The 17,162-nt window shown below is 42.5% G+C and overlaps 1 protein-coding gene across 4 annotated transcripts in view; it reads left to right on the forward strand.

The window, feature by feature from the left end:
- Positions 1–17,162, forward strand: part of ARFGEF3 (ARFGEF family member 3) — a 182,280-nt gene that overhangs the window by 21,166 nt on the left and 143,952 nt on the right. Inside the window, exon 1 of one of the 4 annotated variants that reach the window (XM_035296842.3) lies at positions 849–1,011. The exons of the other annotated variants lie outside the window; for them this stretch is intronic. Coding sequence (XP_035152733.2) covers positions 968–1,011 — 44 coding nt within the window. The 5' untranslated portion in view covers positions 849–967. Of the gene's footprint in view, positions 1–848; positions 1,012–17,162 lie in introns of those variants that run through there. 4 annotated transcript variants of the gene reach the window in all.

Raw genomic sequence — 17,162 nt, forward strand, 5'->3', positions numbered from 1 at the left:
ATTACTGAGAGAAGATTTAGGATAGGGCTCATTTTTAGGCCTAAAGGAATGCTTCTAGAATATTTGAGAGCAGACCTACACTAATTTTCAATTTAATGAAGTCCAGAGAGAATTGTTCTATTTAAAATAATGTTGTTGTTGTTGTTGTTTTTCCTGAAACTGTAACTGCCCCATGGTGTGCTTTATTTGATAAATCCTATTTTGTTTTTCTGTATTGACCAGCTGGGAGAAAAACCTTCAAAAACAAAAGGGGTATTATATGCATACAGGCTGTTGGTGGGACAGAAGCCAGGAAACTGGGTCCAGCTGTGCTTGGGGGTGGGGGGAGAAGGGATCCCAGACTGGGAAGGGCAGGAGGAGAGGGCTGAACAGAGGACTGATTAGCTGGGAGGGCTGCTGGATTTACCCCCAACTCTGAAATAAAGCTGGGTATGGAAGACAAGGCCAGCAACACCACCTTTGCTGAAAATGGGTAGGGTAGCATTCATGCATTTCAGAGGTAATAAACAGAGATGTAATTTACAGTCAACAGGAGGATTTAAGAAAAAAAATCGTTATTAAAGGTGTGCATGCCCAGGCATCCAGTGCAGAGGATGTTCTTATGAATGTTTGCTTGAGATAATGGCCTCACTGAGCTCAGTTCTGCATGCTGACATCTCTATCGGAGGGGTCTGGAGAGTGTGATGCTGAGTGGAAAGACAGGGTGGGGCCTGAGCTCACGTGGATCAGGCAGTTGGCAATGGGGAGCAGGTGGCCCGGGTTTGGAGTCAGAGCCAAACACGCAGCGTGGTGCATGCTGGAAACCCAGTGAGGAACAGGACGCACTCCCTCCTCTCAAAGAGCTCTTCACTTGCTGAAGAGAAAGCAAAGAGGTCATCATAATACACAAGCCAAGTCCTGGTTCTCCCTCGTATGCCTGTTGGAACCTCAAGCTGGTCATTTTGCCTGTCAGTTTCTATAAACGGAGATGGAAACAGGAAGGTGGGGAGGTGCTTCTGTTTCCCCAGCATGGTAAGTCTGGCGAGATCCCATTGCAGGTCACAGAGGTGGCCTCCACCTCCCCTGTGAGTGCTCAGCATATGTCCACTCTGGGTCTGTCCAGAGGAGGGCCTTGCTCCTTTGTGTCTCCCCTGCACTGGGGCAGGAAGGCAGCTCCCACCCACGGGGCTCGCACTCAGAACCCTCAGTGCGTTACTGATGTGGACTGAGGCAGCACTTCTCAAACTCTTTGGTCTCAAGACCCTGCACATTTTTAAAAATTATTTATCCCACAGAGCTTCTATTTAAAATTTGGATTATATCGATTTACCATATTAGAAACTAAAACAAAATGTTTAAATTATTCATTAAAAATATTATCAAACCCATTCTATGTTAATATGATATACTTTTAATGAAAAATAACTACTTTTATTATACTTCTACCATCCTCATAGCTATGGAATGAATAGCCCCCACCTCCCTAAACGATGTAGTCCTTGCTGGGTTCTTATGAAGATTACATAAGATACAAAGTAAGACGGCAGTTTGCAGAATGTACAACAAATCGTGAATGAAATGTCTCTCTAGTAAACAGGCTCACAGTTTTCTGGCAGTCTGTGGCATGATTAAGGATTTCACCCTCCTGTGCTGGGTTTCAAAGTGTGATTTTAGATAGGAAAACAAGGGTACCGGGAAGAAAGTGCAGATAAGACTCTGGATTTAAGTAGCATTATTTCCTAGTCCTGTGACTATAAAGGGACCTAATTGGTCATTGGGAATTATAAGCAAATCTGCCTGAGCAGGCAAGATCTGGAAAACTTGACTATGGCAGTCTTAAGTGTTCTTTAAAATAAATTCCAGTGTCTGAAAAAAGGGAACTGGGATCTAATGCTGCTCTATCAGTGTGTTCAATTTCCATTTTTACTCATAGACTCAAATTTCTTTGAGCTGGCCTCTCATGGCAGTCCATGGATGAGGGTGGTTGTTGATGGAGCTATGGGTGGGACAGAGGACATCACATTTCCATTTGTACTGCAGCACCATACCTCCCTGAAGATAATGCTTTGGTTTTATTTTTAACCAGAAAATATTCAGGGGCTTTCTTATTTCTTAGTTTAGGGGTTAACTATTGGCATTTTAAATTCTCTAGGCCTTTCATCCTTTTCCAATGGAGAAACTATTACTTGCCTACCCAGCATCCAACTGCTCCCAACCCCCATACCAGGTATAGGATCTGCCTTCATTATCAGCCCTGTGCTTCCAAAGAGGCTGGCCACGAGCTTGCCCTGCATCAGAATGTGAGAGGGGTACCCTCTCAGTCTTGTGAAAGTGAAGTCCTTTTTTCCTCTGAAACGTTTCACATTCAAATGATGATTGGAGCCACTATAGCTGTTTGCAGCTGTGAGAAGAGCCAGCCAGGGACTCAAGCTGACACATGGTGGATCCAGAGAAAGATAAAAAGTCCTCCTGGCTGTGTTAAGGGACCACTGAATCACCTAAACCTGGAGCCAATCTGCCTCCTTGTTTAGGCCACTCAGGGAATTGGACTTTCTGTTACTTGCAGCTGAACACACCCTAACTGATGCACCCTCCCTAAAGGAATTATCACCACCCATAGGACCCAGAGAAGGGAGGCTAGCTCAGGCGTGTGCAACTGCCGTAACCAATCTGAAGATCTGTGGTAGGATTCTTGTCTTTGTGTCTGGCTGTCCTTTGACCATTTTGTTGTCCTGTAATTTTGTGTGTAAGCTAGAGTTGAAGTTTTAAATTAAATGGTTGGTAACTTTGATAAGATGCGGGGAGAGCTGAGGTGTCTGCGGCGTTTACAAGGTACGGGCCCTTAGATGTGGGGCTTTGGGTTTCTTTTCACCCTTGAGCATGTAGATGTATATTATAGCTTCGACCTGCCTCCATAAATTACTGATTTACTTGTAGGTTCTCCCATCTAAACCCCTAACACCATCATCCTTATGCCCATAGCCTCTGGTGCCACACAAGTGACCCCCAGTAATGAGAGTTACCAATTATGGAGCATTGTTCTATGCCAGGAATTATACTAATGGCTTGGCATGCATTGTCTTATTAATGTTTACCACAAGTACAATAGGTACTAATATAATCTGCATTCTAATGATAAGAGCACTGAGGCTTGAGTGATAAAATCACTTGCTTGAGGTCCCACAGCTAATATATGATAGAGGTTCAAATATAGGTCTGACTTGAAAATTGTTCTCTTTTTCTTCAATGCATATTTGTTGAATATCTGCCATTTAGATGTGTTAGAATAGGAATTGTTGTTCCTATTTATTTCACCTTTCACCCTTGGGAAATGTATCGGGACAGAGGACACATATGCCATACTTGAATATTGCCTCTTCTCTGGAAATAGGTCTTAGTGGAGTGTGTGACTTACAAATGTGTTCAGTTGTCAGCAAGAGAAAGCCTAACTAGCAGTGGTTTAAATGAGATGGGGTCATTTTCCTCATGTAACAGGCTGTCTGGAGTCAGCTTTCGGCACTGATATTGCCAGGATTCTCTTGGCCTTCCATTATATCTGACTCTTTGTGCACAAAATGGCTGTTGCAGCTTCAGATATCACATCCCCATCCAGAAAGAGTCCGAAAGACTGAAGGCAGAATGCAGAGCCAACTAAGCAGGTCTGGTCCTTTTTATTGGCAAAGCAAAAGTTCTTGCGAGGTTAAAAGGAAGGTAGGAAAAGTGGAAAACAGGATTGTTGGGAAAGGCTCACACCAATCCTGTTCTACCACTTGGAGCTGACCATGCTGTTGGGCAAAATAAATTGGACTCTGGTCACTAAGGCGAAGGCTGCTGGACACTGCCAGCCATACATCTGAAAGTGGAGGCTGTTAGAATTTGAAGAGGTAGTGGAGATATCCCCATCCTGCAAGCAAAACAACTGAGACTCGTAGGGAACACAAGTGTCTGAGCCAGGACAAAAGAAAAGGGCTTGTTTCCCTAGACTCTGCTGCTCTTCTCACTGTGCTGTCCCTTTCAAAGCTTTAACGTATCACCTCTGCAAGCTGATCTTCTCATCCTTTTTTTTGCCTTTTTTTTTTTTTTTTTTTTTTTTTTTTGAGATGAGAGTTTTGCTCTTGTTGCCCAGGCTGGAGTGCAATGGCGTGATCTTGGCTCACCACAACCTCTGCCTCTAGGGTTCAAGAGATTTTCCTGCCTCAGCCTCCTGAGTAGCTGGGATTATAGGCATGCACCACCATACCTGGCTAATTTTGCATTTTTAGTAGAGATAGCATTTTGCTGTGTTGGTCAGGCTGGTCTTGAACTCCTGACCTCAGGTAATCCTCCTGCCTCAGCCTCCCGTAGTGCTGGGATTATAGGCATGAGCCACCGAGCCTGGCCCTCTCATTCTTTTGAAGGAGGCTGGGGAGGTCAGAACCTTCCTAGTATCTGGTGGATAGAAACTAAGCTTCGGAGAGAGCCAAGTAACATACCCAGGATTATCCCCTACTTCTGTTCAGAGCTAAACTATGGGAGGGAGTTGGACCAGAGTGCTTTTCACAGACCCCATTGTCCTTCATGATACCGTGACCCTTTATGGTCTCTCTCCCTAGCCTGGAGCAGTGAGGCTCCTTGCTCAGGCCCCCTGGGCTTTCAGATGGGTAGGCACAGCTGCCTTAACACCTGAGCAAGGAAGGCTCTGGCTCTCAAGGAACAGTTGGGTAGAGCCCAGCCTCTGTAAGAATATTGGGTCCCTGTGTGTCCCTGGGCGGGGGGAGAGAATGCCCCCTAGTATAGCCATGAAGAGTGGTGATGCCCCATAAACTTGAGTCTGAACGTTTCTCTCCAGGCTGGTCTGACCCTGTCTTTCAGTCCAGTTCCTGGTTCAGTCCTCTGTGGCCTGTTTCCGCCTTTCCACGCTGGGACAGAGTGTGCCTTGGTGCACACTCTTGGATGCAGTGGGGGAAACACTTTAGCCCACCTCAGCATCCACCTGATGTGAATAGTGTGTCCAGTCACGCTGGTAACAAGGCATTGGGTGTAGCCAGTGGTAGGTGTAGGTGGATGAGTCAAGTGCTCCTAGTTTTCCTCAAGTTAGGAACTTCTCCCAATTATACTAGGATGGGAAATGAGTGTGTGTTGGGGAGTTTAGGGAAAGGAAAAACACCTGTGAGCTAAAGGCAGCTACATTAATAGGATTTTGCTATAAAATAATAGAGTAGAATAATTATAGTGTTTTTAATACGTAAGTATTTGTTTACTGACAGATTACCTTTTCTTCCGTGTGAACATTATCGACTTCCAGGACCTTAGCTGGTTTTCATTGGTTTTTGTGGGCACCTACGTGTCGTTCCACAAGCTTCCTAAGTCTCTGTTTGGATGCAGGGCATTTACAACCACTCCTGGTACAAATGATGGTGCTGCATTTGCTTTTTGTGGTGTCTGATATGAATGGCGAGAATAATAACATCAGGCAGACTTAGGTTCCCCACTCTCTGGTCCCTTAAGTAGAATCTGTCCTGTCCTCCACAGTCCCTTTGTCATGCCCTGGGTTGGGATACTTGTCAGGCAGCTTTTACTGTCTTAGTTTAACTGCCTTTTGCTCTTGAATCATTGCACTAAGAGAACAGTCTGCTAATGTTTAATGTCTTCAGTGCGTTATGAAAAAATACTGGGCATATTTGTTTTTCTTCCAGCACATGTCTCATTTGGAAAGGTCATGCATTTATATAGTCGACTTGCTATTATCCCGCGTGGAGTGAAGCAGCCCATTGCTGATGTATTGCTATATATACAGCTGCCTTCAGGGTGATGAGGCTATCAGGCAGTTGCAAACAGGCTAAAGGGCACCTGTTGTGCCCACACACAAACCCAACCTCTAACACAACATTTATCCTGAGCAACAGTCTTGCCTTGTCTTCACATCACATAGTGCCAGACCTGAGGCTACTTGTTGGGCAGGTTAATGTAGATCTTAGTCGGCTGACCTGCAGGCTGGAAGAGGGAGGTATAAGGTCTGTGATATATTTAAAGCAAGCAGCTAGTAAGGAATCAGCCCAACCTTTTTGGCTCCTACCCAAGGCCTGTTTTTAAAGAGTGCTTGCAGTACAGGATTGAAAGGGATGTTCAGTAGTTGAAATACCACAGACTATTACTGCTGGGAGAAGTTGCTGTTTATGGGAAAATAAAATTTTACCTCGTTCTCTGCCTGATGTTTGTTGCCAAAATGAATTACTTAAGGGGAGTTATCTCATACACGGATGCATGAAAGTGATGTTCGATGCCTGTGGAGAAGGTACTGCAAAGCTTTTAGCAGAGGGCAGAAGCTGTAACTTCAAAAGGTAAAAGTGTTTCAGTTTGCCCCACAGAGACACCCATTTTAAATTATTTAGAATGTAAGAGAATACACACACAAATGACACACTTGTGTAAAAAGGTAATGTCAGGGTCTGAATTGAGTATGTTCTCAATGTAGAAAATTCAAAAGCCTAGGAAACGTAAGTATTGACACACACATCATGTCATTTGAACCACGCAGAAGGTTTTACTACATCCCTACTTTACAGATGAAGAGATTGAGGCTTTGTGAGGATACCTCGCCCAGGTTTACCCAGAAACAACTGTTAAAATCTAAACTCTAACCTCTGGCTGCTGGGTGCAAAGATGAATCTTAATATTTGGTTTATTTTCTTCTGAGATATATAATGAAATTGGCATATATGGTATGTCAGGTTTTGAAGCTTGCTATTTTCACTTAAGCATATCAAACACATTTTTCCAATGTCATTAAGTGTTATTTAAAAGCATTTTAAAGGCCATTAAAATTCCATCAAATTGATGTGTCATGGTAGGGAGGAAGGTCATTTTACTGTCTCCTTTATTACGGGAATGATTTTAACAATTGGTCAAAAATTAACATGAAATACAGATATCGTCTCCTCTTTGAAGCTATGGTCTCAGTTTTTAAAATGTATGTGGCTGAGCACGGTGACTCATGCCTGTATTTCCAGCACTTTGGGAGGCCAAGGAGGGAGGATCGCTTGAGCCCAGGGGTTTGAGACCAGCCTGGGCAACATGGCAAAACTCCATCTCTACCAACAACTTTTAAAAAAAATTAGCCAACCTGTAGTCCCAGCTACCAATGAGACTGAGGTGGGAGGATCACTTGAACCTGGGAGGTTGAGGCTGCAGTGAACGATGATTGAGCCACTCACTGCACTCTAGCCTGGGCAATAGAGCAAAACCCTATCTCAAAAAAAATGTAAAAAATGTAGTATGCCATTGTGATACTAGAAAGGTAGTTCACTTGCATGTTAGATGATTTCACTAGGATTTTCATTGCTAGCTGATTGTGAACCAGGCAAGATAAACATGTTCCCCCACAGTTATTTAATGATACTCCTAAAACCACCTGTATGTAACCAGCTACCATATCCTGTGTCATGGGGGTGGAGGAAGCACTAACCTTGCCAGGAGGGGCCCTGGGAATGCTAATCGGGCAAGCAGGAATATGGAGCAGGGTGGCATTTGGAAGCATGGATGGATGTGTCAAGTGGACATGAGGCTTAACAGTGCCGAGCGAGTGTTTCATGAGTGTGTGATTCTGAGCCTTAAGTGGTATAGTCAATCTCAGCACCAGAGATGAAGCTTTAAGGTAATGTCCTTGGCCTTTCCCTGTATTTAAACTAGCCTGATGCTTAGCTTTTACTATATCTGAGGCTAAATTTAATGGTGTAAGGCTGAAAGTTTTATCACTATAGATAAAAAGCCAATGAAAGAGTGAAGGGTGCAGATTTTTCTATCTTCTGGAGCCCATGTACTTGCCCATTTTATATCTGAGCGTGCAATTCAAACAGAAACAGTTCTCAGTGCTGCGTTTCCTGGGAGAAGTGGAGATTATTATGTTGGTTCCATGTGCTGCGTGGTTTGAGGGAAGAACGTAGGAAAACTGGAAGATTAAACCTTTTCAATACTTTGGTTAATTTGCAGGGATGCCAGTGCTTGTTTCCATGTTGTGGGGGCCTTCACCCCCCCCTTTAGCCTTTGCTCCCTTGTGGTAGAGAGAGAACCCGTTGCTATGGAAAGGGCATAGGCTTTTGTGTCCTAGAATCCTCATATTTGAGTCTGGACTCCTCCATTTACCAACTCCGTCCATGGATCCATGACTCCAGGAGCTTCGTGTCTTGGACTGTGAAATGGACGGGATAATGCCCATTACCCCAATTCCTGTGAGGATTCAGTGAGCTAACTCACTGAGAAAGTTCCTAGCTCACATCACTTCTTTTTCTTTCCATGCCGCCGCCTCTTGAGCAGTGACCAAAGTGTGCCTAGTTTTTTCTGATTTCCACAGTAGAGTTAGGCTTCTAGTAGGAGCTGATAATTCATCGTAGTTAGGTGACATGGGACAGGTTACCATCTCCAAGCCTTTCTGCTCATAGATAATAGGGAAATAATTACATATCACATAGTGTGTTAACAGCCAAACGAGATCACGTATACCAAGTCAGAATGCCTGGCACAGAGTGGGCATCAGTGGCTGGAGGGTACTGGTATTAAATGGACATATCTTAGAAGGCAGCCTTCCTTCTGGCATCTTCCTGAGCATCACAGCCTCTTCTGACTACTATTGCTTTGCTGGCATCATTAATTCTCTTTACTCAGTGGCTGAAGGGATTTCTCAGAGCTCTATCCTTCTGTTCTGCACCTTGTACATTTCCTTGAAAGTTTCATCCACTTCCAAGTTTTCAGCTACTACTTATAGATTGGTAACTTCTAAATTTTTCCTTAGCTCCAGGCTAGTACATCCAATTGGTTACGTATTAGTACTTGAAGCCCAAAGGCACTTCAAACTCGAAAATACAGTTGCTATCTTTCCCACTTACTTCCTCAAAGCTATTCTTTCAGGCAGTCCTCTCTACTTCGTTTGCATGCTGTCTGTAGGTCTTTTTCCTTTTTTCCATTCCTGAATGCAGATACCTCAATGCACTTTTAGTGCTGGGTCCTTCCATTAGAATGGAGTCCTTCCTCTCAGCTCTCCTGCTTCTGGTTAATGAAGATGACAACAATGAAGTTATCATAAGGCAACTGTGACCATGTGAAAGGGCACCATAATCACAAGCATTTGTTGAGCATGTCTAATGTGCTAGGTACTGTCACTGCTATTGTGAGTCCTAGGTGAGGCGGGGCCCTGCCTTGCACCCATGTTGTATAGGCTTTATTCTCAGTCTCCACAGGGCAATGGAAATGTTCCCACCCAAAGCCCGCCCTCCCCTCTCTAGGTACTGAAGACCTCAGAATTCCCTTCTCCATCTGTGTTGAGCCTCCTTACAGAAATCAGCTGTTGGGACTGGGCAAGGTGGCTCATGCTTGTAATCCTAGCATTTTGGGAGGCCAAGGTGAGTGGATCACCCGAGGTCAGAAGTTCAAGACCAGCGTGGCTAACATGGTGAAACCTCGTCTCTACTAAAAATACAAAAATTTGCCAAGCGTGGTGGCAGGTGCGTGTAATCCCAGCTACTTGGGAGGCTGAGGCAGGAGATTTGCTTGAACCCAGACAGGAGGTGGAGGATGCATCTAGCCAAGATTGCACCATTGCTCTCCAGCCTGGACAACAGAGAAAACACCACCTCACAAACAAAAACTCAGCTCTGTGGTCTCTTACCTGGCCTAGCTTTCAGAAGGCAAATGGTACCAAAAGTATGTGCATCCCTAGGCCTAAGGGCTGGCCACGAAGCAGCTGCCTGCAGTGATTGCGGTGGGCTGGGATCGGTCTGCAGGCTGAGGTGTCCATGTTGCTGTCTGAGACCCCTTGCAGAACAGGACAGACCCAGGGCCCTCCAGAGCACTATAAATGTTAGGAAGACCTTGAGCAGTCAGGGCTTTGACTAATGTAATTTCTTATCAGGTCGTTCTAACACTACTTGAGGTAGGTAATATTAGCTCCATATTTTTAGATGAAGAAGAGTTGAAGAGGTAAAATACTTAGCTCACAGGTTGCCATTGGCAGGACCTGAATTTGACCAAGAGTAGTTTGGCTCCAAATATTTTTGTTAAGATATTCTGTTTTCTATCTATTTTCTACATTGTAGCCAGAGTTCCATTTGGTAGAAAATGTCTAAGATTACATTATTCCTTTGATTAAAAATCTTTCATCAGCTCATTTTCAGCTAGCTAAAGGTCAGTTTCTCTGCAAGACCCTTCAAAAGCTGGCTCAAAGCTCCCTTGTGAAATTTATTTCACACCAGACTTCTCACCATGACTTCATCAGGTCACAATGGGACTTTGGCTGCTCCATGAATCCACTCTGTATCTTTGCATTTACAATCTCAGCTGGGAATGTCCTTTTCCTCTCCTTCACTGGGCTGACCAAATTCCATTCTGTCTTCTGCAGTTCAAGGCCAAATAAGTTATCACCTTTTTATGAAGACACTTGTATTTTTCTAGACAAAATCTCTCCCACTCCCAATTATATTTCTCTAGTTGGTTGTGTGTACATTAATACAAGTGTTTATTACCTTGTACCTATGATTCTGTATTATCACACGTCCATCACCTCCCCTAGACTATGGGTTCCACATGGACAGGAACCGTGTGTCTAACATTTCACACCGTGCCTGGCCATGTAGTAGGCTAAATCTTTATTAAAGAAATGCTCTATTTATTACTGAAACTCTTACGTAATTCTTACAAATGGATTAGTCATTTAGGAATGCCTAATTAATCCATTTGTGAGAAGTACATTGTTCTGACTGTTGTGTTAACTGGTACTGGACTGGTTTCATAAGGCATTTTGACACCATACCTGGAAATTTTTATTTTGTAGAAAACTGTTACTTTGGTTAACCATTTTGCTGTCATGGCACTTAATTTATAAGAAATTATAATACATCTATTTATGCATTATTTGTGAGCTTTAATGGGCCAGTGAGTCTCAAAGAGAATATGAAGTCAGTTTTTTTTTCTCAAAATTATTACTTTTGTTTTGCTTTTAAGTTACCTGTCTTGTTATATAGATGTTTCTGAAAGATACTTAGGCCATAGAGTTGTCATTTTTTTAACAGGTAGCTCTAGAGTTGTACAAGGTTATTAGCATATACAAAAGATGATGGGGCTGGGTGTGGTGGCTCACACCTGTAATCCTAGCACTTTGGTAGGTGGGTGGATCACCTGAGGTCAGGAGTTCAAGACCAGCCTGGGCAACATGGTGAAACCCCATCTCTACTAAAAATACAAAAATTTAGCCAGGTGTGGTGGCAGGCACCTGTAATTCCAACTACTCTGGAGGCTGAGGCAGGAGAATCTCTTGAACTTGGGAGGCAGAGGTTACGGTGAGCATTGCAATGCAAATGAGGCCATTTCCCTCCTCTATACAGTCACCACTCTTTCCAATTTATCAATAACTGACCCATGTTCCTGGAATAGCTTCTTCTTTTCTTGCTCCTAAAAAAATGTCCTTAAACATCTCTTGAATTACTTCCTCTCCCTAAAGCCTTCCTGACTGAAATGAGGCTTGTGATCCTAAAATACAGTTACCTTAGCCAAGTGTGTCATTTAAAGTCAGTCTACTTAATTAGCCTTGCTTCTTTCTTTCTGTGACATGTTTTCCTACAATCAAGCTTTCAGCCTTAGAGTGTGGATATACTGACAGCATGAAAGATGCCGATGGAAATTGCTCTGCCCTGCCCTGGATCATGGAACATTGCATTTTGTTCCTTAATGATTTTTTTCATGATAAAAATGTTCCAGCTGGCAGTCTGGCAATGTGGAGTTAGCACTCCGCCTGGACTCTCCAGCAGGAGCAGCGTCCCTCTGCCAAGGAGTGGCGAACGGAAACAGCAGCAGCAGCAGGTCCCTAATGCAAACACTTGAATTTTGCGGAACGAGAGAAAAGTAGCGGGACAATATCATCCTCTTTTTTTTTTAGATAGAGTCTCACTCTGTCACCCAGGCTGGAGTGCGTGGTGAGATCTTAGCTCACTGCAACCTCCGCCTCCCGGGTTCAAGCAATGCTCCTAACTCAGCCTCCCGAGTAGCTGGAACTACAGGCGCATGCCACCACACCCGACTGATTTTTGTATTTTTAGTAGACTTGGGATCTCACCATATTGGCCAGGCTGGTCTTGAACTCCTGACCTCAGGTGATCTCCCCGCCTTGGCCTCTCACAGTGCTGGGATTACAGATGTAAGCCACTGCACCTGGCCATTTCCCTAATTCTAAAGGTAACATGTTTTACTCTTGAAAATCTTTTAAATGTAGAAACATACAAACAATAAAACCCAAATCATCCACATTCCCCAAAGCAAAGACACAGTCCAGAGTGTGGGGGAGATTTTATTTCCAACTGCTCCCTCCCTCCCTCCACTGTATGGTTGTGCAAGTTTTTATTCAAGATTACAGTCGTGTGTGGTGTATAACTGCATGATAGTCTCATATTTTTGTATAACATTTTCAAAGTATTTTCCTGTCAAAAAAACTTTAGAATACTTTTGGTGATTGTGTATTATTCCATTCTATAGCTGTACCATGATTTCTTTAACATCAGTTACATTATTCATAAAGCTACAGTAAAAATCTTTCATACAAAACTTTGCTATATCTATGATTGTTTCCTTAGAAAAGGCCCCTAGAAGAACAACTCCTAGTTCAAAGCATACCAGTTTTTTAATTTATTGATGTATATTGACAAAATGCTTCCTATGAAAACCTGAAAGAGCAGGCGCTGTCCATGGTGCCAAGAGAAGTGACTCTGTGAGGAGTTAAGTGTGTCAAGGGGGGTGAGGAGCAGCGTACAGCATTTCACGGTGGGAAGTTGTAAAATTGACCTGTGGGAGATAATGTAAGGAAATGTTCAAATGGATTGATGGTCGACAGAAAGAAAGGAATGTCTTTGTAAAGAAAATTCTTCACAGGCTTGCTGTGTGTAAAATGTTTACTCTAGTTCTTCGAATGTAGTTTGAGATTGACAAATGGTCACCATTAAGGTCTCATAGTGCCAAGGCATGAGCTCGGGGGTCCAGTGCCTGTCCTACCTCTTGTCCAGGAGTGATTTTCTTCTCTTTCCCTCTATCCCTCATCAATGACTGTGGATAATGCAGTCATGCATGGCTTAACGATGGGGATAGTCCTGAGAAATGTGTCATTAGGTGAGTTCATTATTGTGTGAACATCATAGAGTGTGTTTATACAAACCGAGATGATGCAGTCTGCTATACACCTAGGCTATTGGCCTTTGCTCCCAGGCATCCTGTACAGCATGTTACGCATGACTACAACTGTAGGCAGTTGTAACACAACGGAAAGTGTTTGTGTAACTAGACATAGAACAGGTACAGTAAAAGTGAGATATGGAAGACAAAAAAGTGGTGCACCTGCATAGGGCACTTACCATGAACGGAGTTTGCAGGATTGGAAGTTGCTCTGGGTGAGTCAGTGAGAGAGGGGTGAGCGAATGTGAATGACGAGGACATTTCTGTGCACTGCTATAGCCTTTACAAACACTGCACACTTAGGCTACACTAACTATTTTTAAAATGTTCTTTCTTCAATCATAAGTTAAGTTTGGCTTACTGTGACATTTTTATCTTAGAAACTTTTTAATTTTTTAACTTTTATTATTTTGAAATAACACTTTCCTTAAGACAGATTGTCAGTTATACAAAAATACTTTATATCCTTATTCTATAAGATTTACATATGTAGGTATATATGTGTGAGACGAAGTTTTCGCTCTTGTTGCCTGGGCTGGAATGCAATGGTGCAATCTCGGCTCACTGCAACCTCCACCTCTCAGGTTCAAGCAATTCTGCCTCAGCCTCCTGAGTGGCTGGAATTACAAGCATGTGCCACCATGCCCAGCTAATTGTGCATTTTTAGTAGAGACGGGTTTATCCATGTTGGTCAGGCTGGTCACGAACTCCCGACCTCAGGTGATCCACCCACCTCCACCTCTCTAAGTACTGGGATTACAGGCGTGAGCCACTGCACCTGGCCTATAAGCTTTATTTTTAATTTTTTTTTTTTGAGACGGAGTTTCGCTTGTTATCCAGGCTGGAGTGCAATGGCACAATCTTGGCTCACCGCAACCTCTGCCTTCTGGGTTAAGGCAATTCTCCTGCCTCAGCCTCCTGAGTAGCTGGGATTACAGGCACGCGCCACCATGCCCAGCTAATTTTTTGTATTTTTAGTAGAGACTATTTTTAATTTTTAAACTTTTTGTTAAAAACGACATACACACCCACATTAGCCTAGACCTACACAGGGTCAGGATCACCAGTGTTACTGTCTTCCTCCTCCACATCTTGTCCCACTGGAAGGTCTTCACGTTCAGTAACACACATGCAGCTGTCTCCTATGGTACCAATGCCACCTTCTGGAATACCTCCTGAAGGACCTGCCTTTAGGCCATTTTACAGTTAACTGTTTTCTTTGTAAGTAGGAGTATGCTGTAAAATAATAATAAAAAAAAAAACAGTAAATATATAAACGAGTAACATGGCTGTTTATTATCCAGTGTGAAGTACTGTACCTAATTGTATGTGCTGTGCTTTTATACAACGGGCGGCACAGTTGATTCGTTTACACTGTCATCACCACAAACATGTGAGTATAGTGTTGCATGATGTTAGGACAGTTATGATAGGAAATTTCCCAGGTGATAGGAAGTTTCCAACTCCATTATCATCTTAAGGGACCACTGTGGTCTGTCATTGACAGAAACACCATCGTGTAGCACATGACTGTATTGGTCCCTCCTTACTGAGTGGTTGTGAGCATTAGTGGGATCATGTGTCTGAGCTCTTAGCACGGTCACTGGCATGCTGGAGGTTTTAATAATGGCACTTCCGTGACTCAACTGCCACTCTCCTTACATCAGTCAAGGTTAAAAAATATTTTCCTCAGATTATGCAAGTATACTTGAGTTATTAAATGGAAAGTATAAAAAATTCTCCCATGCCACTATCTGGAAATACCCACTGCCAACAGTGAGCTGAGCTCTTTCTTAAGTAATGCCCTAATTGATTTGCATTGCTATATGTTAATGTTCATTTTTTTCTGCTTGTTTGGATTTTTCATATGCTTTTTATAAGAAAATCATGGGCAATAAAAGTTGGTATCTTGAGGTAAAGTATGGGCATGACCATTTTATATGATTTAGAATTATTTCTACTAGATTGAATCATGAAATTGCCAATATTCAACCTCTTCTGACCTACACAAATGCCAATTTCATATGCTTAACTTAATAATTGCAATTGGCTTGCTAGAAAACCTTGAAAGCCTGCAGAAGAAAAGGAATTTTATGTTCACAGCTATATCCCTAGGGCCTGAAACAGTGCCCGAAGGGTGAATCCAATCTTTGTTTTGAAATAGAAAAGGATTGATAGTGATAAAAATAATTTCATTAAAATAGAAATGAAATGGAAACATTTTAACGGTGCTATAGAGAAAATCAATTAAGGAATCAGTTTAGTTCCAGTTGGCTCAATGGAATTGGCTCTGGCAAAAGCTTAATCAATGAAAATTCATCAGTGTTGGTGTAAACTGTTTAAATTTACAGGATCCATATTCATTAACATGAATACTAACAACCTGATTGTCAAACAGTGAGGGTGAAAAACCTTTCATATGCAAATTAGGAAACCGTCTTGACTACTGGGAAAGGTGCTGGCTGTGGCTTGAACTCAGCAGCTAGTTCCAAAGCCAAATTTTTTCCACATATCCAAACTGCGTACCCCTTCTCATAACTATACACCAACTGTCAACATAATGCATTGCTTCATGAATTATCACTCGAAATAAGAGTTCACGTCACTTGTTTGATGCATGGCCCTTTGAATTGCCACTTTAAAGTAGTGTGCCCTACACATAGTTGGTGGGAGCTGGCTATCCACGTAGGCGTTGTGGCATAGGCTTGAGGACGCAGATTTTCAAAACAAATGGTCTAGCCTAGGCACAGTAGCCATGCTTGTAATCACAGCACTTTGGAATGCTGAGGCAGGAGGACTGTTTGAGGCCAGGAGTTTGAGACCAGCCTAGGCAACATAGCAAAACCCTGTGTCTATTTAATATTTTTAAAAAAGAAAAGAGATGGTCTAAGTCTGAATCATGCTCTGTCATTTGCAAACATATGACCTTGGACAAGTAACCTAATCTCTCTTAGTTTCAGTTTGGTTGACAATTAAATGTTTACCTTCAGAAGTTATGTGTAGCATGTTACTTTGCATAGTTAAGCCACATCTCAGCCATTTCAACCAGACCTATGATTATGGTGAAGAAATTCAGAAAGTTATTTGATAAATAGCTTAGGTCACAGAATCCTAGAATTTTACGGTATAAGCAGACCTCAGAAATGTGAGATACTTTTATGCTTCTTCTCACCCAGGGCATTAAAGAGGAATTGCCCTAACATTTAGGAATGTATTTGGTGTTACTTAAAGTTCACATTTTCGCAATATTGATTCTACCCATCCATGAGCATGGATGTGTTTCCATTTGTTTGTGTCATCTGTGATTTCTTTCAGCAGTGTTTTGTAGTTTTCCTTGTGAGGTCTTTCGACTCCTTTGTTAGGTATATTCCTAAGTGTTTTATTTTTTTGCAGCTATTGTAAAAGAGATTGAGTTCTCGATTTGATTCTCCACTTGGTCGCTGTTCGTGTATAGAAGAGCTACTGATTTGTGTACATTAATCTTGTATCTGGAAACTGCTGAATTCTTTTATCAGTTCTAGGAGCTTTCTGGAGGAGTCCTTAGGGTTTTGAAGGTAAATGATCATATTGTCAGCAAACAGGGACAGTTTGACTTCCTGTTTACTTGCATCCAAATGCAAATCATCTTGTCTGATTGCTCTGGCTTGGACTTCCAGTACTGTGTTGAAGAGGAGTGGTGAGAGTGGGCATCCTTATCTTGTTCCCATTCTCAGGGGCAATGCTTTCAACTTTTCCCATTCAGTGTTTGGTTGACTATGGGTTTGTCATAGATGGCTTTTATTACATTATGTTCCCTATATGCCAGTTTTGCTTAGGGTTTTAACCATAAAGGGATGCTGGATTTTGTTGAATGCTTTTTCTGCATCTATTGAGATGATCATGTGATTTTGTTTTTAATTCTGTTTATGTGGTATACCACATTAATTAATTTGTGTATGTTAAATAATCCCTGCATCCTTGGTATGAAACCCACTTGATCAAGACCATATTGCCAAAAA

The sequence above is a fragment of the Callithrix jacchus genome, chromosome 4, assembly GCF_049354715.1.
Source record: "Callithrix jacchus isolate 240 chromosome 4, calJac240_pri, whole genome shotgun sequence".
Lineage (NCBI taxonomy): Eukaryota > Metazoa > Chordata > Mammalia > Primates > Cebidae > Callithrix > Callithrix jacchus.